Source organism: Harpia harpyja, chromosome 3 (assembly GCF_026419915.1).
Source record: "Harpia harpyja isolate bHarHar1 chromosome 3, bHarHar1 primary haplotype, whole genome shotgun sequence".
NCBI classification, from domain to species: Eukaryota; Metazoa; Chordata; class Aves; order Accipitriformes; family Accipitridae; genus Harpia; species Harpia harpyja.
Window position 1 is genome coordinate 70,594,982 of NC_068942.1, and position 25,664 is coordinate 70,620,645.

Consider the following 25,664-nt stretch of genomic DNA (forward strand, 5'->3'; position numbering starts at 1 on the left):
TTAGAGGAGGAGGGAGGAATTTGGTTTTGAAGTGTTTCCATGCGTGTATACCCACAGTGTGAAATGAAACTGATAATATTTTACAGAAAAGAACAGTTGCAGGTAGTATTTGTTTTGCATCTCTGCTTCTGAGTTTCACTTTTGCAGGTTGTTGCAACGCCTTGTAAAGCGTATATATAAAAAATGTTTGTGTAAACATTTTATATACATTTGCTTGGGCTTTTAAAATGTGTGTGTAAAGACATCAGAGCAATATCCTCATAAAACATGTCTCTACAGTAGATTTGTGCTTTAAAGTGTACTGTGTGGAAAAGTGTTATCCAAGTTAGAAATCTTTAAAGAATTAATGTACCTTATTGTTTAAACTACTGGGTTATATAGCTTGTATTTTTGCAAATATTAATTTAAGTAGTTCATGTAAAGAGTTCTCAGTCAAAACCATCTTTGAAGTGTTTTTTTAGTCATTCACTTGTTTCAAAGTTCTTAAAGGCATATGTGATTTCAGTTTGCAGTTAATATGTTTCGAACATTACCACCATCTTCCAATCCAACGGGAGCAGAATTTGATCCAGAGGAAGATGAACCAACCTTAGAAGCTGCATGGCCTCATCTACAGGTATTTAATGAAACTAGGATGTCATAGTCTAACAGAATTTTGACATTAAAGTCATTGTTTATTGACTCAAACTTGTTTAGGTTATGTGTTTATTTCAAGTCAATTACATTTCTCTGCAATATTTAAAATAGATTTCTTGAATTTAAAGTGATAATATTTTTTTTTAAATCTTAGTATATTATAGGTTAAAGGCTTGTTTCTTGTGGTACAGATGTAACTTGCAATTTTAAATGAGCTTCCATTTGTCAGTATGAATGCTTTGATCTGACTCAGGCAGAGCTCTAGCTTTCAGAGGTACCATGACAAACAGAGGAGAACAGAATTTTCGAAACAAGTACTTCTGGGCATGATGAATGTTAGATTACTGTATGTCATTTGAGTAGAATCTAGTGATGGAGCTCAGCAGAATTTCAATGCAGTTTAAAGAACCTTAAGTTCTTGTACTTTGTCAGGAGAGCAAGAGCAAAGCTTTTGCTGTGTGGTATATAAATAAAAACACAGTGCTGTTCTGAGCAACTAATTAGTAATTTTGTTAATGTGCTGTTTATTAAATGGTTCCTTGTTTAAAAGACTAACACTGTTTTTTGTTGTTTTTTTTCAGCTTGTTTATGAATTTTTCTTAAGGTTTTTAGAATCTCCAGATTTTCAACCTAATATAGCTAAGAAATATATTGATCAGAAGTTTGTATTACAGGTGAGGTAAAAAAAGAATTTTTAACTTCAAGCTCTAAATTATTTTTACAATGTATTAGATTCAAGTAAAGTGCATCTCCTCTTTTCCCTCTTTGCAGCTTTTAGAGCTCTTTGACAGTGAAGATCCTCGTGAAAGAGATTTTCTTAAAACAACCCTTCACAGAATATATGGGAAATTCTTAGGCCTAAGAGCTTACATCCGGAAACAAATTAATAATATATTTTATAGGTATGTCAGTATCTTTGCATTGTGATGCATGTGATCAGATATACAACTAAAAATACTCCCAATAAACTGCTAGCAATTTTTTTTAATTCTTAGTAAGTTTATACCAAATATTGCTACATCTAACAATAATTAATACCAGTCTGGGTGATTTAAATTAGGATAGTCTTGCACACAGCATAAATTTGGCAGCTGAAATTTGAGTTAGTATGTGATTCAGTGGGTGGTTTGGTGTCTTTATCTGTGAGGCTTCTTTTCTTATTGGGTATTAGTATTTGTATTACAGTACTGCCTTAACAAAACTTAGCTCTTCATAATGCAGAAGTTGGGCTCAGATCGAATGACTGAGAGATCTAGAATTTGCTTGAAGGAACACATTTACTGCCTTTTCTTTCCTCAGAACTGAGATGTACCATTTAGGGCTCATGAAATATTTTTTTAATTGCAATAGAATGAACTGTAGTATTATCCTCGATTTTAAAAAAAAAATAAAAAAAATTAATCCACTGTATTACCAAAGGTCTTTAGAAGTGTGTTTTTACTGCCATTATGTGAAGTGTGAATGCAAGATTATGGTGCCTTTTTTTTTAGTCTTTTAGTTTTGGTATACTTCTCTTTTCTACAATGTTGTAGATCAGTTTTACATTCCTTCCATCATGCTTCCCTTTTTCTCTACCACGGTTGTTTTCATCCCAAAATGAATGTATGATGCTACCTCTTTAAGAAAGTAGCAAAAAGCTGCCACATACTTGGTGCCATCTCATGAATGGCACCCAGCAGTACCAGCTGTGGAGGGAGTTTATCTTCCCTGTCTACGGTAACAAGTAAGTCTTAGAAGAGATACAGAGGGGCTACTTTAAAATAGTTAGTAAGCCTTCACTGTCTTGCAGATAACTGCTCTTGACTGGACGTGTCAAGAGCCAGTATGTCCTACCGAAAAAGTACAGGTGTATTTTTCAAACAAAGATGTAAATTCTTTTTTTCTCCACAAATAGATTTTATTAAATTAATTCCAAAATGCGTAATTTTGGAAAAATATCTGAAGCAGATGGTACAACAGCATCACAGCGTATTATAATGCGCTTCTGAATAGTGTTTTTATTTGCTACTTCTTGCGCTTTACTTTCAGGGATAATGGAAGCAAAGTCTTCAAACACGGATAGTTCTGGTGCAAGGCTTTTGAAAGACTAAGAAATGTTCTGGTCATTAGATCAACTTTGTAATAGTTTGTACATAAATATGTTTTCAATCTGAAATGTGTATGGGAGATTATATAATTTGCACTGTAGAGACTACCTTTGTCTATGAAGTTGGGGGGGGTTAAACAGAAAACCTCACTTAATTGTGTAATAGTTAGGAGCTAGAAGTTAAAAAATTTTGCATCCAAGTGTAAACTAGTGTTCCTGCATGTGAGCACAAGGGAGGACAGTTGTTTCAACTTCTGTCTTGAATTAGTGGATTGTGCACAATAAGCTCTTAAAGTATGTGTAGAATTTCTCAATATATTTCCTTTCTTACACTTTTTCCTGCAAGTCATCAGTTTGTTACTGTGCTTACCTAAGAAATGTGTGGTCTTTGTTTGTCTTTTAGTCACTGATCAGAATTGCATGAATTCTGTCCCGATAGTGCATTAATTTTATGTTTTTCTACTGTAAAAAATTTTTTTTTTTAAATTAAACCTTTATGTTCCTGTTAATTCACTCTGAAGCTTTTCGTATCATTGTCTTTAGTTTTGCTCTGAATTTTTGTGCTGTATTCTATGGAAAGGATCTTTAAGGAGAAAAAGCTGTCACATCAAATATTCTGGATTTTAAGTAGCTGTTAATATGTCAGTCTATGACAAATTTTCAAATAAATATTTTTAATGAGTGGAATTATTTTCTCATAAGTGTAAATTTTTATAACTATTTGCAAAATACCTGAAGTTTTGCATAGAACTTTCTCAATAAATTTACAGTCAGGTGATTGGGAAGAAGAGCGGAAAGGTGATTGCCTAGTAAATTACAGTGCTCTATCACAAGAAAATTCAGGAAAATTTTACTTCCTCTGTTTATTACAGAGCCTTTTGTATGCGCAGTAGTCTGTAATGCCAGAGAGCTTTTTAGATTCATAAGTAGTAACTGTTTGAACACCTTGTGCTTGGATGCGCTATGGACGGTTGAGTCATGGCATTTCATTATGCCAGATGCTCTTGTGTTATTTTAATATTTAAGGCGTTGTTTGCTGTGTTCAGTTTTGCATTATTAAAATGGCATAGAATACGAGTATTGGAAAAAGCTCAAGTGCATGCTGCTATGTTAAATGTGGGGGGAAAGAGCAAGCAAGTGTGAAGGTTGAAAGCAGCTTGACGTGCTATTGATTCATTTCCACAAAGTTTGTTTTCCACTATGCATTTCTGTTTTCTTTTTACTGAGTGACTAAAACCTCGAAGGTCAAGGCTATCTGTAATGTTAGATGGGGATCTTGGTGTTAGATTTGTATTTCTCTTCAGCAGTAACTGAGTAAAACTTTTTATTTATTTAGGTTTATTTATGAAACAGAACATCACAATGGCATAGCAGAATTACTGGAAATACTGGGAAGGTAAGTTGTAGGTTTGTTTAATTAAATTTGCTTGGTCTTCAGAGTAGACTTTAAAAATCAAGTTGGAGGTTGCAGATTGCTTTGAGAAGATTAAAATAGCTTCATATCATGTGTCAAAGCTGTAACGAAGAGAATATGTTTTGTGTAAGATTGCAGAAACGCAGCAAAAACTTGAACCTTGTGGCAATGTTTTGGGATGTTGACAGTGTCTTAAATCTTATTTTTTGTCTTATGTTCTAGCGTAGGATCCTTGTAATTAATGTTAGTTGTAAAGCAACTATAAATAACATGTAATGAGTTGAAATTTATTCAAAAATTCTAACATCACTAAATGTGTATTGTGTAAACGAAGCATAGGTTATGACATTTCAGAAACCTTCTTCTATTAATCCCATTATTTTGCAAACTTCAGTGACGCATCTGAAAGCCCTTGAAAACTAAAATTTTACAACTTAAAGCTGATAGCCTCATCAAAACTAGTGTTTTTATCAACTGATCTCTAATCCATGTGCAAGCTTTTGGTTTTTTATACATTAATACACTTTAAAAGCTTAGTTAGGGTTACTTTATGGTGTTTCCGTATCTTTGCACATAAAAATAACAAGTCAGTGAGAGCAGGTTCCGCAACGTCTCTGGGCAACAGGTTCCCATGTTTGACCACACTCACAATAGAAAGGGGTTTTTTTCTTACATTTGGATGAAATTTCATGTGTTTCAAGTTGTGCCCATTGCCTCTTGCCCTTTAACTGGGCACCACTGAGAAGAGTCTGTCGTCTTCGCACCATCCCTTCACGTATTTGTACACATGGGTAAAATCCCCCTGAGCCTTCTCTTCTCCAGGCTAAACAGCTTTCTCAGCCTTTCTTTGTATGGCAGGTGCTCTAGGCCCTTCGTTATCTTCGTGACGCTTTACTGGACTCCCTCCAGTATGTCCACATTCTTCTTGTCCAGGGGAGCCCAGAACTGGATTGAGCACTCCAGATGTCTCACCAGGGCTGAGCAGAGGTGAAGGATCACCTCCCTCAACCTGCTGGCAATGCAGTTCCTAATGCAGCCGAGAATGCTGTTGAAACTGGAAAGATGTTTTAAAATTTTCTAGGTCTACGTGTCTGCACAGGATAGTTCTTTAATTTTCAATGAAATGTTCAATGATTAAAGGAGTTACATATCCATCATTACTTCAGCATACTATAATCAAGTAATACTCCTCAAGATATACTGAAGACTATGTAAAGCTTAAATACTAGAACATGGAACTGAATCTTCAAAACCGTTACTTAAGTCAGCAGCTTTTTCATTCTTGGTTTTGTTAAATGTTAAGGGAGAAGCTGCTGCCTGAGCATTCACACACTGATCAAGGAGTTGCACACACCCCACCCGAGACTTCAGTTGCTCAGACCGGAGTCCCTTCGCAGCGGGCAACTCCAGTGAGCCCACGGGTGTCCCTTCCGACTCCTTACACACACACACTCACCCTCGGGCACTGCTTCTTTCCTTAGGCTCAACCCTTGTTTCCCCGAAACAGAATCTCTAATTTATTCTACCTGTGGTGCACAAATTTAGATGGCTCGAGCTGGGTACCTCTGGAGAGGGACCCCAAACACTAAAATCCCTGGGCAGTTGCACCCTTACAATCTAAGTTCCTGCCCCTCGCACCATAGTCTGGTCCAATAGCAATATTTGGGTCTGGGGTCATCTTCTCTCTCATTGAGTCCTTTTTCTTGTCTCTAGGCAGGTTCTTGCTCTTTCCTCTTTTTTTATGCTACTTGTTACTATGTCTCCTTTTCCTGGCTCTGACCTGCTCTCGGGCTTTCCAAATCTTCTTAACTGTGCTGATCAGAGAATACGTCAACGTTAGGCAAAAGCATTAACCAAGCTATGAGTTCTATTTTATCACAAGCAACTACTTTTAAGCAGCTAAAAGTCCTTAAAGCCCTCCAAAACATATTAGCAGCCTCTATAATTTATATACATTCCTGTGCTATTATAGCCTCACAATCTTATCCCATTATTGCCATGCACTGGTTTGTCTCATTCAGATGTGGTCCGCATGCTCATGGAGCTCAGCTTTACCACCTTCCACAACATAGGTTAGCTTTAAGTGTTACACATTTAAAAGTGAAGGGTTATTTTTTTTCCTCAGGCTTCCAAATCAAAATGTCTAGTAGCTAAATGAGTCTTCGAGTTGTAACTGTTCTCTATTGGTTATTCTTCCAGTCCATTGAGGAGTTTCACACAGTGTGTTGTTGACATAGAGCTTCTTGCGAGTAACAGTTTTTAGTTAGGTTCCTGGGTTTGACTTGTCAGAAGTAAAGAGGAGTTGAATTTCATGCTGAAGTACTGGATTTCATTCTTTTCCTTTGCTAAGTACTATATAATACTGGACAAATGAACACTTCCAGTAGGGACTACTAATGTGGTTATTTTTTTTCCGACAATCATCTCTTGACAGGATTGCAGAATTTCTTCATACTCAATCAAGGCCAAACTTGCCCTACAATTCTGCTCTTCTTTGTGGTTGTTAACCCTTAAAACATCTTGGAGAAGCTTTTTTTTTTTTTTTTTTTAAATGAAGTTAATCTATATTTGTTGAGTATGTGGAAGTTGTGGCAAGAACACCATAGAAGTCTTAATGTAGAAATGGGGTTTTGGTATTAAGCACTGAGAGACTTCAGAAGGAATAACCTTGTATCCTCAAAACAGTTGAGCAGTCATTACTAGTGAAAATTATTTGAAGCATGTATGGCAAGGGTGAGCAAGTGTTACTTAGTAAGTCTTAATTCTGGGACATCATCTGATTTGTGAGATCTGATATACATGTAACTTTGAATATTTTAATGTGGTTTTTTTAAGACAAGTTTGGCAGGTTCCTTTTGGTTGGGTGCCTTCTGTCCTTGTTAGTGAAGAGGAATTAATAAAATAGGATTTAAAATAGTAAATGGGCAATAGGATTCTGGATGTTTTAACTGATGTCAATGCTAGCAAAGTAAGTGAACACCAAACACTGTTCTATTCTAGTACTTTGTTTTTAGGTAAAGGTGCTGTTGAGCCAGTATTGAGTGACATCTACACTCACCTGTAACTGGGATGTTATGTGTTGAGATGCTGTTTGGTTATATGCTAGGGTCTTGCAGAAATAGTAATATTTTAGTGGAAGTCATGTTTTGACTTGTCTGCTGTCCTGGATTGGTCTCTTCTACATCCAGTCTCTGGTTCATTCTTTTAATTCCATGAAGAAGCTGGGAGAAATGTGTATTCAGAGCTTTGATGAAGTGAATAGTTCATAGTGAAAGTTGGAATCTGAAGTGTAGTTATAGTCATATATGTTGCTTGGAAGAAGAATTTGGGACCTGTGAAAGACTTGGGTGAGGGATGGGCAGAGGTTGATTTGACTATTCTATTAATTTGTAATCTTTAGAGAACTGGATCAAAAATTAAATAGTCTCTGGCACATGCTTAATTTGTAAATTTTTCTGTTGCATCATGTTCTCCAGGAGATCACCAAAAAAAAAGGGCGCTGAAAACAAGGGTTTTAATATATCCTGTACAGTAGTGCAGATTTTGTATATTTACTGATTTTTATTTTTAAATTTCTTTCCCTGGCAGCATAATTAATGGATTTGCCTTACCATTAAAAGAAGAGCACAAAATATTCCTATTGAAGGTTTTGTTACCATTGCACAAAGTGAAATCACTCAGCGTCTACCATCCACAGGTAGGTTTTGTTCGGCGCTTTTCATACTAGTGTTAAACTAAGTTGTCCTAGAGAGGTCAGGGGGACTCTAGTCATTCTGACATGGATTCTATTCTAAGTTCCAACTCTTCACTGCTAACTGGACTTGGGGAAATTACTTAATATATGTACCTATAATGCTTCACTTGTTGAGGAAAAGAAAAAAAATTGTGTGTGTCTGTATAAATAAATACCTTTTTTGAAAGCACTGTAGTGTTTATAGATGAAATGCATTAAGTAGGTGGTTAATGTGAGACTTCTTGATAATTTGTCCACACACAGAATTTTTTGTTTATCTTGTTCTTGTCTGTAATGTTTAGACATACAAAAATTGAAGAAAAGTGTGGGTTTAATGAATGTCATCTATAAACAGTTTTTTCTGAACTACATGGAGAATTTCAGTGGAATTCAGTTTCTTACAACTGTTGATGTTTTGAAAGGAAATGGGCATTTACTAGGACATCATTATTTAATTCGATAGATCCTTCTAGAAGTACACAGAAAAAAAAGGGGTATCTGAGATTTATTGTGCTTTTAAACCACCTCTATCTTTTTTGTGCTGAGTTTAGTTCCATTTGAAATTCCTAGAGGAGTGGGAAATCATACGTGTTAGAGAAAACACAGTATTATTGTGATGTGCTGAAATTTTCTCCATGAAAGGTTGTTACAGAGCTTTGGGGGTTTTTTTAATTTGAAGGTTCAACATTTTTGTGCAAGTTCAAGTACTCCTAAGTTTTAAGTACCGTTTCTTCAAATAAAATTACTGACAACTTGTATTTTTAAGAACATCATTTGTATAATTACAATTCTCTAGCAATTAGAGATGCTTATAAGCGTTTGCTTTGGATCTTGCCTACTGGGGCTCCCATGGGTTCCTGTTGAAATAGTAGGCTAGAGTGGCTCCCATTTCAAAAGATTTTTTTTTTTCCTAATGCTATGAACATAACCTGTTGGGGTGTGGCCAATCAGACCTTTCTTATAATCTGAACTAGTGCAGACATCTGTGATTGCCACCTTTTCTTCTACTTACCTGAGATGGATTGGTCTTCATCTATTCCCCTTAATTCACAACCTAATTCTCCAGAACCTTCAGGTGATTTGCATTTCTCATTACTGTCAGTAAAAGAAGATAGTGACATAGGGATATGTCACTTACATGTCCTGCTGTGAATGAAATGGGAAAGCATTTCACGTGAGCTTAGTGTGTGAAACACCAGGGTAAAAACACAAAAAATCACATTGAAACAGTGGCAGATATTCAGAAGGATTTGCTGCCAAATCGAAATATACATGAAGAAAGCTAATTTCTATATTCAATTCAAATTTCCTTCAGAATAGTGGAGAACACTAGATGTAATAATCTTTGTCCATTCCTCAAATTACCTAGGGACATTCTTGGTAGCAGTCATCAAAAACTGGAAAGGAATTGGGCTCATCAGCTGAACTTCCATAAATGGAGAGACATTAGAAGAATGATTAAACAGTTCGTGAGGTGTGCAGTGATCCTTCCATTTACTTTGTGACTATTGGCCTATCAAGTGAAAGGGATGTAATCACCATTTAGGCACAGATAGACAGTCTCATTCTCAGAATTGAAGTTGGTAAATACTGTAATTGAGCCTCAGTTTGCATCAGCTTTACATTAATATGCATAATTATCATTAGTTCTCATATATAGAAAATCTTAATTTTTACAACTGTTCAATGCATTTTTAACTAACTTAGGTTATAAAATAGAAAATACTTATTAAATCAGCATGGGACACCAAAATACTAGCGAGTGGAAAGCACTTTAGAGGACAAGATTGTGATTTTTAAATCCTATGTTTGAAAAGATGATTTGTGCTGAAATGCAAAGTACTAGGTCTAAAAACAAAGCATCAAATTATGTGTTTAAAGGCAAGGACAGACTTGGGAAGGTTGGGAAAAATTGGTAAAGCATATTTACCCTTCTGTTTATATTGTCTGCCAAATAATTTTTGTAAAATTACAGAAACACTATTGTGGGGTTTTTTAATTCAGTAGTGTTCTCCACTTAGGCTAGTGATTTCAAAGTGTATTCAGTTTCACAGTGAGCATTAATAAAAATCTTTTTCTTTCACTGTAGCTGGCGTACTGTGTAGTTCAGTTTTTAGAAAAGGACAGCACACTTACAGAACCAGTAAGTTCTTGCTATTCTATATTTTGGAATATTAATATCTCTTTCATCTGTAGACTGTTAAAGGAGGTTTTGGGAACAAACTATTGATATGTAATTGTTTTTATTAGGAAGAGTCAAATATTTAACCATTTTGATCTATCAAATTCAGTTTTTCCAACAGTTGTTTGGAATGTCCAAAATGAATTAAAACAACATTAAGAGCATACCTTTTACAAACAGACCAGAGTTTATTCTGCTTATTTTGTTCTGGCTGACTGGATATGAGATGGTTGATCCAGAAGCATTTTAGTCAGAAATGAGCTTGCCTGAACTGTACCCTGTTGAGACACTGATGTTGTGATGGAACACAGATTTCTGGCACATGGAGCTACCTACTGATGCAAGACTTTTGGGTCAGATCCTGTTCATGACTACCAAGTTTGGACCATAGACAAAACCAGACTATGGTCTGGCTGCACATAATTGCATAGATGAATACTTTAATTGTCCTCAATAGTATATAGTGTTTTGCCTCATTACACCGAATATTAAGTAGGTAAGAACTAATATGTTTAATCTCTAAGCAGCAACCAGTAAAAGGATCGCTACCAAAGAAAGTGCACATTATTAGATTATAACCGTTTCCATTGTAAAATGGGAACTGGGCTTCTTGAAACAAATGAGTTATGCAGCTAAGCAAGAGCTCTCTTCTACTTGGAGCTTTTAATATTTGCTAAGATATCAAATCTCAGACGTTCTGTCATTCGTGCTATATGAGATCTTGAAATCTTAGCTTTCTTCCAGACATCAGCTAGAATGTTACATATTTCCTAGTACAAATCTGAACTAATACGCATCCAAGTCTGTTTCCCTTTTTGGTCCCAAATTAGTACATGATTACAACATTCTTTAAAAACTTAACACATGCATCACCAAAGTACTAAGTTCCCCTTCAAAAATTCTGGTCATTACAAAATAAAACGCTTTGTTTCCCCTTATAATTGTCGTATGAGACATTTTGACATATTACTAAAAAAATCTGCATAAGTTTCCCAAGGCTTCATTGAGGATACAGTGTCTGCTGCTGTGATTAAATAATACATACATGAAAGATGCACTGATTTCTCAGTGAGTTGTCTTGTTGGTGATGATACTAAATATTGCTTATAGTTTTTAAATATGAAAAGATGGACTTTATAAAAATGTCCTCCATTTCAGAAAACAAAGACTGGGGTTTTTGCCTAAATGAGAGGGGGAAAAAATGTTATCTGAGAGAAAGGTGAATGGATTGTTGCAACTTTTAAACTATATGAGAAGACAAATATAAACTTTATTTTTAAAGAGTTTTTTTCAAGACGTCTTTACTGTTTGGGTTGCTTTTTTTTTTCCTCCAGTTCTACATTTAGGAGTAAACAAACACTGTCATATTTTTGTTCTTTATATGGCTTTTCAATCTTTAACCACAAAACAAAAGCATTTATAAACTTACATGTTCAAGGTTGTATTAATTTCTCATCAAAAATACCTAAATTTAAGATTGAGTGCTATGCCAGTCATTTTTAAGTATCTAACGTGGTTTAAATATCCTTTGAAGGAAAATCTCTTCCTATTTGAATATTGTTTGGCACCAAATTGCCACAGATGGAAAACAGTTTTTATAGTAAAAATAAAAAAAATAAAATTTAAACATTTTAAAATATTACACTTTGGTTTGAAAACTGACATCTTTGGGAAAAAGTCATCATTCTTTCATAACAAAAACATTTGAGTCTACTCGCATTTTCCTTAAATCAGAAATTGCTAACAGTACAAGAGTCATTATTTCTTCAATATATCTTTGTGTATTTTTGAAGATCCTTGAATAAATTATGATGTAACTGATAACTCCACTAATAAATACAATGTCCGAATATATTTAACTGCTGAACTAGTACCACTTTTCAGACTTAAATTCTTCTACTTACATACTCAATAGATGAGAGAATTTGTTTTTCAGTTAGACTTTCAGAAACATTTCCCACAGATGTGTAGACTCTTTCTGAAGAGTTGTGAGCCAACTGGCAGACAACTTCCTTTTGTCACATTTTAATGGATCCCTTAGTTGTCTCCCCTCCTACTTTCCTTCCCCCTCCCCGTCTTTTGGATGTTCATGGTTTGCTAGGCAAAAACTGCTTCAGCAAGCCGGGTAAATAATTTAATAATCATGAAGAAAGTTAAGTCTGTGATTATAGTAATATAGTTAATTAAATAAAACTCAGCATTTAAGAGCAACATGCCTAGAGTAGTCGGTCACCTGTCGATTTGGGTATTTATAGTAAATCTTTTCTTAAAATATAATTATAGAACTTAATTTCTTGAGTTTCAGAATATGCCTCCAAGAAATTAGATATTGAAAGCTGCTATCACTTAAGTGGCAGATAATTTTCCCCATAGCATAGTAGCAAATTTGCACTTTGATTTGATGATTATGTTAAGTTAGATTTCAGGTTACTTTCTGTAGTCTTTTGATTATTATTTTTGAACGTGTCTTTTAAGTGTATAACTTTGTTTTCTGAAGAAGTGTTTTTAGACCTATTAACAGTTCTTTCTGTAACACTGAACCATATCTGATCACTGCTGCCACATAGGACAAGAAATCTGCATTTTGTCTTCTGTTTAAAATATCGGACTTCTTAATGAAATATAATTTAGTGCGAGGCAAAGTCAAATCATCGTGAAGATTGTGTTTACTTTGTCTATGCAGGTTGTAATGGCACTGCTGAAATACTGGCCAAAGACTCACAGTCCAAAAGAAGTCATGTTTTTAAATGAACTAGAAGAAATTCTAGATGTGATTGAACCATCTGAATTCGTAAAAGTTATGGAGCCTCTTTTCAGACAGCTAGCCAAATGTGTGTCCAGTCCACACTTTCAGGTCTGTATTTACTGAATGTACAATAATAAAAGGATTCTTATAAAGCAGACTTGTTAATGGTTTTACCTACTATTATTCACAGTAGTGAATTCTATTTGTTGCAAAAAGTCTTCAATTCTGTTTCAAATTTTAGGGATCCAAATGTTAGCTTTATCGTTTCTTTTCAAGAGTGCGGTATGTGCATTTGTATTGGGTGATTCACTTCAGTGTTAGCTTAACATAAAAGCTTAAAAGCTCACTGTTTTCAGAAGTACTTGAACCCTTTCAGTACATAGTATTTGCATTTCAGTGCTTATAGTAGAGTTCTACAGATACTATTTCTTCGGGAAAACATTCTTTGCTTGAATTTCAGAGTTCATAGGTTATAGTTTGAATCATATCCCTATCAATGAGGAAGCAATTTTTCCATCTCTCCATCAGCTCCATGACTCCCGTTTGCACTAGAAAAATCCAAATCTAAGTTGCAACTTTTCTTACCTTTCCCTTATATTTGCCAAATTTTTCAATTATTTGCTTTTTAATAGATTGTCTGAAGAAGTGTTCCTTTTTTCATGTCGTCTTAGGTTGCGGAGCGAGCATTGTACTACTGGAATAATGAATATATTATGAGTTTAATTAGTGATAACGCAGCAAAGATTTTACCCATCATGTTTCCATCCTTGTACCGGAATTCAAAGACGCATTGGAACAAGTAAGAAGCACTTGTACAAATAAAAGCCTAGTTTTAGGCTTAAAAGTGGTTCAGATATTTGAGTTGCTAGTTTTAAGTGTGTTGAGCTGTTCATTCTATGCCATTAAAGTTGCTGGATAAGGAGGAGACTAGGAAGTCTTAAGAATTTAGAAAGGTAGCTTTTCCTTTAAACATTCCTTCCTCCAGTAAACAAGAAACAGTGTTGTAGTGCAACTGATCTATGACACATTTTTATTAATATGAAGCAAATTTAGCATTAATCTGTAGTTCAGATACTTCTAAAGACTGACTTTGATTTCTGATCTCTAGCCTCTTTGCTGATTTGCATTTCTTCCACATTCTAGTGGAATATGTTGTAAATCGGGTCACTTTTTCCTTTCCTTTTTTTTTCTTTTTGTTTATTGTTTTCTTTCTCCATTGACTATTTTCACTTTTTGCCCCACAATAACATAGTACTTATGCATGAAAACAGTCCTGGTCAGCTCCTTTCTGCAGCTGTTCCATTGTAAAGTGCCTCTTTGAGCTATTGTGCAACTGCTGGGATGGTGAAAGTATCACAGTCTAGCATTGGCCATGAATTGAGGACTGCTGATGAGTTGGCCAAGAATGACTAATCAATCTGCTACTAAACACAGGAAAAGAAATGGTAGATAAAGTGATGTTGAAGTGATTGGTTACTGTCACTAGGTGTAAGCAGTAACAAATAATGTACTCATAAATAAAATTCTGATTCAGTGATGCAATTTTACATAGTAAACATGAATTGCTGTCAGTTGTTTTTTCTGGCTTTCAAGGCCATGCATTCATTTTATTCTGAGCAGAAGTCATGCTACCCAGTACAGCTGCACTCTTGCTTGTAACTCACATGTATGATACAAAGTAATCATTTAACTGATTGCTTTTTGGATTTAATGATCAGCAATAGACTACAGACTGGAACTGTAAATTACTCTGTAAAAGTGCTTCATAAAGCAGATTATTTTTGTTCAATTTTTCTGATCTTTTCCACTTTACTTTTCTAACACTTTTCTGAAGAGTCTTGGCATAATTATGCTGTTGCTGTGTGGCAGTTTTCAAAATGAATGGTGTCTTTTCTAGACTCCTTTTAATCACTAACTTCTTTTCCTTGAATTTGTCAGTTGCCAGTAAGTTACTTATATCAAGATCTTTAATGTCATCTTGCGTTCTCTCTAATAATCCTAGTTTGATTAGTGTCAGCGACTAAATTTCAAAACTAGACCTGTATTGATACACGTAGTATTAAAAATGAAGTTCAAACATCAAAAGTGTGACGAGTAGTACTATAGAGTAAGAAAACTGCATTCAAAGTTGGTAATTTTAGTACTTGCATTAGCCCTTTTGAGGGTAAACTGAAACTTCCACTAACTAGTTTTGTTTCCACTTATTCTGAAATGATGTAATTTTCCAGTTATGTAGGCTATTGGCTACTGTTGACCAGAAAAAATAGATTTCAAAGTTTAAAGTACTCTGAGTTTCAACCAGAAGTTTTACTTATAGGACAATACATGGCTTGATATACAATGCTCTGAAACTCTTCATGGAGATGAACCAAAAACTGTTCGATGACTGCACACAGCAATTTAAAGCAGAAAAACTGAAGTAAGTTTTCATGTCAGTGTGTCTGTCTGTTCTTGAATAATTTGTTCAGAGTGCAGCTCTGAAAAACTACTGTGTCTTTAGTGGGAAGTTGCCCATTTGATTACAGTACAGCAGTCTCAAAATCAACTTCGTGAAACTTCTTGTTATATATGAACTGTAAAATCTTCTTAAGAATAGGATGCTTCATGTAATCTTTGACCTAATACTGCTGGGGGTCACCATCTTCCTAAAAATTAATTTTTTGAGAGGGACACAGCTAGTCATGTAGCCCAGTGTAAAAGATCTGTTAAACAGTTTAGTTTACATCCTGTGTTTATTTTAGCATGCTTTATTTACCCAGTGTTATTTTCTTTCATGTTGTCACTCAGTTCTTCCCAAAACACTTTTCAAGTATTTGTCAGCATTGCATTGTGTGTGAGCATATGTGCATGTTTTTCTAAAAATTACCCAAAATAAAGTTGTTAGTCTACCATAATACAGGGCATTCGTACGTTATTTGCCAGAAGAATCCTGCTGCATTGAGTTTACTCTTGCATAGGCCAGTGAACAGAGCAGGGATTTGGAAGCTAGAATTTTTCTGGTTTATGCCCAAAAATGCAGCTAGCTTTTATGATCATAAAGTCACTTATCGTCTGTTCCTCTATTTCCAATTTTGTTAAATAGACATAATTTTTTGAATATTCAGTATATTTATTATAAAGCCTACTAAAGTGAGATCAAGAAGTCAAAAGTGTTGATGGTTTGGCGCTCATTTTAGGGGCTGGGGAGCATAGTTAGAAAGTGGGTACTGAAAATACCTGGATTTGAATTTTATTTTTAATTTCAAAGTGAACAGGGATTTCTTCAAGTAGTGGTTCAACTTATACACCTATTTTAAACCAATATGCTGGACGTAGTACAAATTCTTAATGTAGATTGGTTTGTCCAAGTTTTGAAGTTCCTTATTACAATTTAAGTAGAAATGAGCTTGCAGTATAACAAATTTTTAAGATATATGCATGTTTATAGATAACAAAATGTGAACATTTGCTTTTTAACGAAAGACTATGTAAGGTTCTCTTCCCTCATGGCACATAAGTAGAATCCCTTTTAAATGGGAAAGCAATCTTTTCTTCTCTGTTTTTTGGGGTGGCGTTTTGAGCGTGAGCTAAGGCAGGAAGAGTGCTGAGTGACATAGTAACAAAACAAAAACAAAAACAATCCCCCGACACACAAGAACTTTGAAAGGGGATGGTTAAAGAGTTCTTCCTCCCCAGCCCAAACTTAACTTAATTGAGAGTTGGAGGCAAATTGTGTGTTTGAATATAACTGCTCCTTTTTTTTTTTTTTTAACACGTTTGGATCATCTGATCTACACATTGAAGCCTGACAGCGTTTCTAGCAGTCTTAAGCTCAAAGCCCTTTTAAACTCTACAACCTTTCAAAGACAGGTGTTCATTCTAGTCTCCACAATAAGTTGTTTATCTGTAAGAAAGGAAAAAAACCCTAGATTTTACTGTTTTTAATTACATTAGGCATAAGGAAACAAACCTTTCCTACTTTAATTTTAAAAAAATAAAAGCATCCCATGTCATCCCTATAGGCTTGTGACTCCCTTGAATGAGTGTGGTTTTGTCAGGTACTTCTCTGTTAGTGTTCAGTTCAACATGTCTCTGGGCCTTTTCCTTTAAACTATTACCTGAAGCTGTTGGGCTGATGGTAAGAATCTCTGCCTGTTTTTTGTGGTTGGATCCTAGTTTCTTATGTTTCAATATAGAATTCAAATATTGTAAAACACAAACACGCTTTCCACATAGATCAAGACTTCTTTCTGTTTTAATTTTAATTCTTTTAACAATGTACAGTTATTAAAGATAAACTGGTATCAGCAGTTTGGTGCTTTCATAAGAAAATAGAAGTTTTTTCCCTTTTAAAGTTGCTTTGTGATCGTGGGGTATTGATATGATGCAAACTATCCTGTCAACAGTGTATAAGTGATATTTTGGGCAGTAGGCTGAAACAGGCATAGCTAAATAATTTATTCTTTTGAATTATTATAGTATATTTCTTCATGGTTAAGAAAGTATACAGGTTGTGATGCAAGATTCACCAAGCTTCTTTTGCCATTTTTGCTTCTGATTTTTTTTTTTTCCCCCCCTCCAGAGAGAAGCTAAAACTGAAGGAACGGGAAGAAGCATGGGTTAAAATAGAAAATCTAGCCAAATCAAATCCCCAGGTATTTAGAAAAGATTAACATGTTCATGTTTAAATACTTTAGTTTTGTTAAATATCAGTGGGAGAAACAGGTCTGACTGATAATGGAAATAAAGCAATTTTACTAATTGTATTATGAAAGACACACAATAAAAGTACTTTTAAAATTTGTAACCTTTCTCTTGTGCAAGTAATTATTTTTTTTAAAAAGGGTTTCTGAAAAGTATGATATGAAGTACTTTTTTTTTCCATTTCTTATAATAGGAGGTATACTGTATTGCAGTTTGAAAAGTTATTGTGCAAAATTATGGAAAATATAGAGATGCCATAATTGGTTTCTCTTGAAAAGCTGTTTTGCAAACAATATATTACAAAAGAGATCTTTCTGCGAACTGTGAGTTATGACTGGTCAGTTTCCCTCTGTGTCAAATGGATTAAAGTAATATTGTGCATTCTTGTCTGCTGCATTTGTTCTCATACTTGCATTGGGCCGGTCTTCTGGTGAACCTGCACCTTAGGTTCTTAGTAAAATGAAAACATCCTGTCAGGCATTACTTGATGTAACTGAAATTTTGATAAAGAAACAAAGGTCCTTTAGACTATTCATTATATTTTGAAATTATGGGAGAAGGGAATGGTTTGGCTTGGTTTGTTTCTCTCCCCACCCCCCCCCCCCTATTTAATTTGCCTGGAGAATGCTGCCAGTTTTCCTTTATCTCAATCATACTGATTGCTGCTATGGGCAAAAAACCCCCAAACATTTCAATTACTTCACAGCCAGAATTTTACTATGCTGCAGCAAGAAACTTACTGTACTGTATCTTTCCAACATGGTTAGCTGAGTTTTAAAGTGGTGGAGGATGGAGTAACGGTACTCTATAAACAGAAGTGGGATACTTTATGGTGTCATCTTTTTTCTAAGAAGGAGGAATTTCATAAATGTTTTCTACCTCTTGTGGCATTTCTCAGGGAATAATTACTAAATCGCTCAAATAAAATTTGTTAAAATAAAACAAAATGTCATTTGACAACAGATCAGTTAAATTAAAAAAGAGCCATCCATATGAAAGCAGCAATTGACTTTCAGTGACAAAACGTTTCTCTAATCAGATAAGCCATACCAAAGCCTTGCTTGAAAAGTACTTGATATATGTGGTCATTTGCTGTCACAAATGGTGAACTATTGCATGTCTGGCTAAATAAAGGAGTTGACTTGTAGTAGTAAAATTTAGAGTTCTACAGTGTAAATGTCCTTTTCTTACCAGGTAATTTTTTGTAACTGTGTACTCTTTCTGAAACTGGTTAACACAACCTGTATACAGTACGTTCTGCATAGTATGCTTGAAGAGAGCCAATAATTGGAAGCAATTTAAAATAAAAATTATTTTGAACACTGAGTGCTCCACTGAATTGACGTAAGGATATAAATGTTTTTAGCACTCTATGTAGTGGATTTTCAAGGTTGGTTTTTTTCCCTGGGATTTCTATTAATTTTTTAATTTGTCTAATTACTGACAACTCTTGTTGTTCAGAGCTATTCCTGACTCTGCGTGATACAAGAATACATTTTAAGATTTTAGATCATTATAATTATATTCATTAAATCCTTGCTGTCAATTTTTTTAACAGTATGTTCTCTCTTCCAACACAAAATTGCACCAGAAAGTTAAATCATTGTGTTTGGGTTGCTACACTGTTCACAAATCACTAGACAATGCATTAATAAGGTTTCAGATAAATGATTGCCAAAGTAGACATTCAGTATTGTCAAAATCTGAATATTTTAAAATTCAGTCTCAGATAATCAAAACATATTTTTTGTAGTCTGACTGTTTTTCAACAGGACGTTTCTGCCAAGTGACAGTATTGGAGATCCATTTTAAAATTTATTACTTGGTGACTGGAAGCATAAGATATTGAAGCTAATCTCAAATAACTAATCATATCGTTCAAATGCTCAAATACACTCTTAGTATTTAGGTATTACTACTAAGAATTATTATTTTAACACTTTGCATTTTATTAGTACCCAACATATAGTGATACGAGTTTGATGAACAGTCCTGTTGCAATGGAAACAGATGGGCCTTTAATTGAAGATTTGCAGATGCTGAAAAAGACAGTGAAAGAGGAGGCTTGTCAGGTAAAGCCATGTGAAGATAACAAAGTACTCTAAATTATGAATTACTTTTTTTTTTTAAGTGACTGTTAATCATAGACGTAAACATGGGTTGTATTTTCAGCCCTGTAACCATTTATCCTAGAGTAATAAACTTCATTAGAGCTGCTACTTTTAGGTGATGTTGTAGCAACCAGCAATACAGTGTTGAATTTCTAATGTCTGTGAATCTACTGTATGGTCTCCTTAGACATTCCTTCTACAGAAGGTTTCATTTTCTTTTCACTTAAAAATAGCTTTTTGTGTCATGATGGGAACAAAGATTATGCTTTAAGGATAGTTAAAAATATGGCTAAAATCTACCACATCATGTTCTATTCTTTTCTCTATATAACAGTTTTGGTTTTTCATGAGGAAAACTTGTATAAAATACAGTCAGATTCTAGTGATGACATTTTTATTTGTTTGTTATTCAGAGCCGCCTTAGTGGCTAAAGCTACTATGTTTTGAAAAAATGTGTGAAGCGTGCATTTGTTTTGACCACTCATGGGTCATCTTCCTCAGTCCACCATCTGTCATGTTCCATTACATACTACAGGGCAAGGACTCTCAAGGTCATTCCAGTCTTTTTGTCTTTAGCTAATGCTTAGTAATCTTCAGGTGTTTTTAATTTAACTTCAGTAAAGTGGAACTGGAATCCTGACATTCAAACTAGAGATTTAAACTTGGAGCTGGTGGAAAATGGAAAGGTGCCAGGGAGCATTGCAGTATCACCAAGATGTCTGGCAGGAATATCACTAATATGAATATCTCTAAATCCAGCAAAGTATAAGACCAGAGAAATGATCTGGAGCTGGAAAAACTGGTTGAGATCAGAGATAAACTCTGTTAATTTGAACTAATGTATCAAACAAAATTTAATGAAAATAAGCATATGGTCAACCTAACCTCCTATATTACTTTCTTAAAATTCCAGTGTCATTATCCTGCAAGATTATATTTTATTTATTATTTGTACTCTTGCATTTTGGATGAAGGTCAAAATCAAAAGAAATGCTGGAATGCCTCCAAGACATGCTCAGTGATGGCTGTTTTTTAAGCACTTCTCTGGAGTGGAACCCTATGCATTACTTGTAAATCTCGGTGGCTGAATTACATGCCTATCCAGGGCAATGAATGAGAGTAGCATTCCCCTGAATGGGAATGGTGGTCAGAGCTTGTCAGTGAGAAGCACTAGGCTTATTAAAGTTTCTAAACTTCTGCCTTTCTTTAGGCCTTGGATAGCTTAGCCAGGCCCACGTGATAGGAAGAGGGGCCTCCTTTCACTAGCTCCAGAGCCTAGAATCAGTTCTAGTGGAGAAAGATTCATACAAGATTAAGCAGTACTCATTTTTTTCAATAATCTTAGAGTTGTATTGACAGTAGTGTCCATCTTTTACTATGCTATTTCCTAGCGCATAACCATTTTCTCAAGGTTTATGAGACCTTGGTTCACTTTCCATCCTGGCCAGAGGGAATTAAAACCCGTACCTCCTAACTCTGAGTGTTCTAACATTAGTTCTATAAGAGGAGCCGAAGTATGACTATATACTAGTAGTTGGGACAAGCAGTTAAGAACAATGTTCCCAGTCCCAGCTGCTGGAAGTGTTTGGGGATTTGGGCCAGTATTCCACAATATAAAATGTGCAAACAGTAATGGCAGCCCAAACTAAGGTTATAAGCTTGCTTTTCAAAGATAAGGATTCTGTTGTAGCAGAGCTAATAGAATGGTTTGAAACAGAAATTCTTGTTATTAGAAAAACTTAGAGAAATCTGTGAGAAGTATGAAGCTTGCAAGAGGATTGATAAGTCTGGGTCACGAGGCAGGAAAAGGATTGATTAAGGATTAGGGTATTGCAGAAAGCCAGCTAGGCAGCATTTTTGGATGCGTCTTTGAGAGGACACTGGAAAGACAGTTATGTATCCCTTGCTAAGTACCATCAGAAATTGATGCTAAAACAAGAGGTATTACCATTATCAGTTAAAAAAAAAAGGCAAGTCAAAAGGACAGCTTAGTTTATTTTTTTTTTAAATAAAACTTCAGAAAACTTCCGAAGCGAGTAACTATGTAAAGATCTGTATGGTTTCATTGAAAGTAAGGTTTATGCCAGAGGTTAGCAATGTAGCAGAATGTCCATACTGAAGAAGTGATGGAATGACTGAGGAAAGCAGACCAGGAATTTTTTTCTGTGCCAGACTGTGAGCGTTTTTAGTGAATACTCTTTGCTACAGTAAAATTTGACCACTATGACTGACTGACTGTTTGAACATGCTAGTAAATCAATGGCTAAGTAAAAGCCAGTCAGTTTTTTTAAGGACTTTTTTTATAGAAGAACATGAATAAACAACATTAACAGGCAAATAGGGGTAGGTGAGAGACATAGGAACTATATGAGGACACTATTATATAGTTTAAAGATACTTTGATAGGAATATTGTCTGGTTTTGAGAGAACATCGGTAAAATAGTACAGCAAAACCTTAAATTTTCAGATACATGAATAGCGCGAGTAATTGGAAGCATGGAAGAAACTTAAAATCATTTATCTCACATGTAGACACATACAAAATGAAAAATAAGTGAGAAGATAGATTATTTTTTAAAGTTATCAAGTGATAATCATAGTAATGTCATGATTGCTAATAGCTTAGAATTTGTTAGTTGTTCCTCTTTTTTCTTAGAAAAAAAAGTCAAGACTTGAAACTGGGTAGCTGGTGGGGTAAAGAGGAGAAAGTATACACTTTTTCCCATGTTCTTTTTATTTCTTTTCCAATAAATGAACATGCTGATATGCAAGAAATATTTTTAAGTAATTGTTTAGTAGTTAATGTTTTTGGCCGACTTTGTTCTATTTTTATTTCAGGCACAGAAAGATCAGAAGAAAGATCGTCCTCTTGTGCGACGCAAGTCAGAACTGCCTCAGGATATCTATACCATGAAAGCCTTGGAATCACATTGCAGAGCTGATGAATTAATATCACATGATGGGCATTAAACTATTACAGTGAATTATTATTTTGGAGGAAAAGGGTTTTTTTCTGGACTCAGTTCTACTGTAGAACTTACTTTTTTGTGCCATACCAATCAGTTACACACAAAGTCAAAGCTTTCTTCAACCCAGTTCTGTAGGCAATAACTTAATAGAGTATGCGGCTCAAGATTAGTAGTTCAAACAATGGTAAATTACCCAATTCCATATGCAGAATATTGGGTTGACTGTAATGAAGTGGACACAGATTCCTGGAGGTGTTTATCATAGTACCAGCTAGCTGATAACATGCAGTTTTTATAGTCATATTTGAGAAAAGCATTCTATAAATTTTTTTCTGTCTAAATAAGTGAACGACCAATAGTTGGTACTAATGATAAATGAGTGTTTTCAAAATTAGAATTATTTCAAATTTAAGTATTAAACTTTTTCTAGGATTTCTCAATTTTACAATTGTTTCCACATTATTGCTGTCTTGTAATATACCAGCAGTTTTGAAAATACACAGTTATTCTTTCATATTACAAAACTTGGCTTACAAACTGGTAACTTTCATGACAATCCTCAATCATCATTCCTTTCTAAGAATTCTGTAAATTTATTTCTCCTTTACTTAGGATAAAGATATCTATCTATATATACCATGTCCAAATACTTTATGTATATTTAAAGCCATATTTTCCGGTCTTTAGTGTATAATACAGCACCAGTATTCCAGATATGAACTGGTAGAAGAATTTTTCCGAAAACGAAGATTTGTTTACTATAACTGGGAATAGACTGAATATAAAATTCCATTTTAAGTTTTTTAAAGTCAATAAAATACTCCTCCACTGTTTTCTCCCTTATCTGAGCTCTTAATACTCAGCATTTTTCTTGGGCTCTAGGAGTTCAATATTCTGTGGCAGATACTATGCGTGATTTTAGTTGCATCAGTTTTTCCCTGAAAGATGAACATAACCTTTCGGGAAACACAACATCACAAGCTTATTAAAATAAGAACAAGAACAAGAACAGACCCCTGAATTCCATTCTGCTTCTTTTTAAATGAGTAAGAGCTGAGGAGATAGTGACCATAATTTTACAGTGAAGATATTTTTTGTTGTTGTTGTAAAGAGCACATGTGCTGCAAATACACCTCACAAGTGAACTGAAAACGCATCTGAGTTGCTGATGATCTTCAAATGCTGCTATATATTCCACAAGATTACTTGCATGTAATGAGCTTTTTGTTGTAGATGGAAAAGCACGGGAGGAAAATCTCTTTAAAAATATAGTGCTTTGTCTTCAATATTTGATTTCTCTCAGGGTGGCCAGTATTTTGACTTACTTATCCTGCTTACAAGCTGTTTGAAATGTGTTCTGCTATTCTAAATGGGTGATTAGTTTCTTTTGTCTCTGGCAGTAACATGATATAACTTAATGTTTAATGTCTTGATGCATAAAGAGATAAAAACGTGGCTTCTTTAAAAATAGTTTTGTTTTACTTTTTAAGGAAGTATAACGTCTCCTGCATCCATTAAAAAAAAAATTTGCGCAAAGCAGACATTCATAGTAACCTTGTGCAGATGTAGTGCCTGCTGTTTGTTGGTTGCATTTAACATTCAATTTCCAGTATTTGTTACATTGTCTATTGGAAGAAAATTGTGGGTGGTAAATATTGGCTGACAAAAACTAAATTTAAAGACCAACCCAACCTTTAAGTGGAATGTCCACCGTGTCTGAAAACATTTCCTGTAAAACTTGAAAAAGAATATGCTTTACCATTAGGATAAACTATATTAAAACAGTTTAAAGATGCCTTCTCCTTTTGAGGGAAAAAGGGTGCTTTTTTAATTGTGTAAAGCAATGTCTATGTATTTTGATATACCATTGTTTGAACTTCCATCTTTAGCTGGTAGATTATCAGATTATCAGTTACCTTTGATTTTGGGTGTTCAGTATGTTTGTGCAAGAGGTTGCTGAAAGGAGTTATGTTACCCAACGAAAAAAAACTGTATATCAATGTTTGATTGATCGTGTGATGCTCAACGTATAAGAACATCTTTCACTGTCTAGATTTTATTTCTGTTCTTTATTGAAGATAAACACTCACCAAAAAAGGGAAATACTATGGTATTTTTAAAGGTTTAAAGCTCACCATAAATTCCTATTAGAAGTTTTGGGCCACTGAACATTTGCTTAGGCAACATTCCAAAATCTGTCACCAGTAATGGTTTAGCATGTTTATTATCAATATTGATACACTTCTTATCCTGTACTAAACCATTCAAAAACTAATACATCCAAAGTAAAAAGTAAAATTAAAGTAGAGTTTTGGTGACTGTTGTTCTTCATAAAGTTCTGTGTCTGACACCTTCCCCCATTTTCCAAAATTAACACCTGTACATCAGGAATGTCAAAAGTAATATTACAAGTGTCTTTTTAGTGTGGCTTTAGTATGGCTTCATTTTAATATTGTACATACATTGTACCTTGTTTTATGGTAATAAGTAATAAAAATGTAGACTTCATATTTTGTACAGAATTGTCCTATGTACAGAATAAAAAGTTCCTAGAAACAGCAAAAATAGGTAAGTGGCACAATTATTTTTCATTAGACAATATCTGTAACATTATGCGTTAGTGGAATGTTAAGTTCAAATGTACCTACATATTTTTTAACATTTTGTAATTCAATTTTTTGTTCTGGCATTGTTTCTGAAGAACTTCATACACCTGCCATTTAATATGCTTTTATCTAATTTTAAAACTAAAAAAAAAAAAATGGTGTATTATATGGACAAATAAAGAACATGTGAATTTTACTTGCTCATCATGAAACTAAATGTAGCACAGGGCATTTGGGGGTGTGTTCAGATTATCATTGTTAGCAGAATTGGCTGTACAAATTAAAATAATTTCATAACTTTTACAAAAGCAAAAAATATGGAAAGGCCATTAGTGGGAAAACTGGAGTAATGGATGGATGTTCAGTAGAAAAAGCAGACTTAACTTTTAGAACAACTATCAGTACTGAAAGGAATTTCATAAATGTCCAATCTACAACTATGAAAGATGCACCTTTCATATCATGGTGTTTTCCCCTCTGCTGTGGTTTAACCCCAG

The 25,664-nt window shown here is 34.5% G+C and overlaps 1 protein-coding gene across 4 annotated transcripts in view; it reads left to right on the forward strand.

The window, feature by feature from the left end:
- PPP2R5C (protein phosphatase 2 regulatory subunit B'gamma) overlaps nt 1-25,069 on the forward strand; it is a 96,072-nt gene extending 71,003 nt beyond the window's left edge. For 2 of the 4 annotated variants that reach the window (XM_052783187.1, XM_052783190.1), the window contains 12 exons: nt 506-616; nt 1,218-1,310; nt 1,408-1,538; nt 4,059-4,118; nt 7,725-7,833; nt 9,959-10,012; nt 12,735-12,905; nt 13,469-13,596; nt 15,115-15,216; nt 17,359-17,431; nt 19,436-19,552; nt 22,431-25,069. In XM_052783187.1, the coding sequence (XP_052639147.1) occupies nt 506-616; nt 1,218-1,310; nt 1,408-1,538; nt 4,059-4,118; nt 7,725-7,833; nt 9,959-10,012; nt 12,735-12,905; nt 13,469-13,596; nt 15,115-15,216; nt 17,359-17,431; nt 19,436-19,552; nt 22,431-22,562 (1,281 nt within the window). In that variant the 3' untranslated portion in view covers nt 22,563-25,069. The remainder of the gene's footprint in view (nt 1-505; nt 617-1,217; nt 1,311-1,407; nt 1,539-4,058; nt 4,119-7,724; nt 7,834-9,958; nt 10,013-12,734; nt 12,906-13,468; nt 13,597-15,114; nt 15,217-17,358; nt 17,432-19,435; nt 19,553-22,430) is intronic. The other 2 variants (XM_052783188.1, XM_052783189.1) reach the window with 2 other exon arrangements.
- The last annotated feature ends 595 nt before the right edge of the window (nt 25,070-25,664 follow it).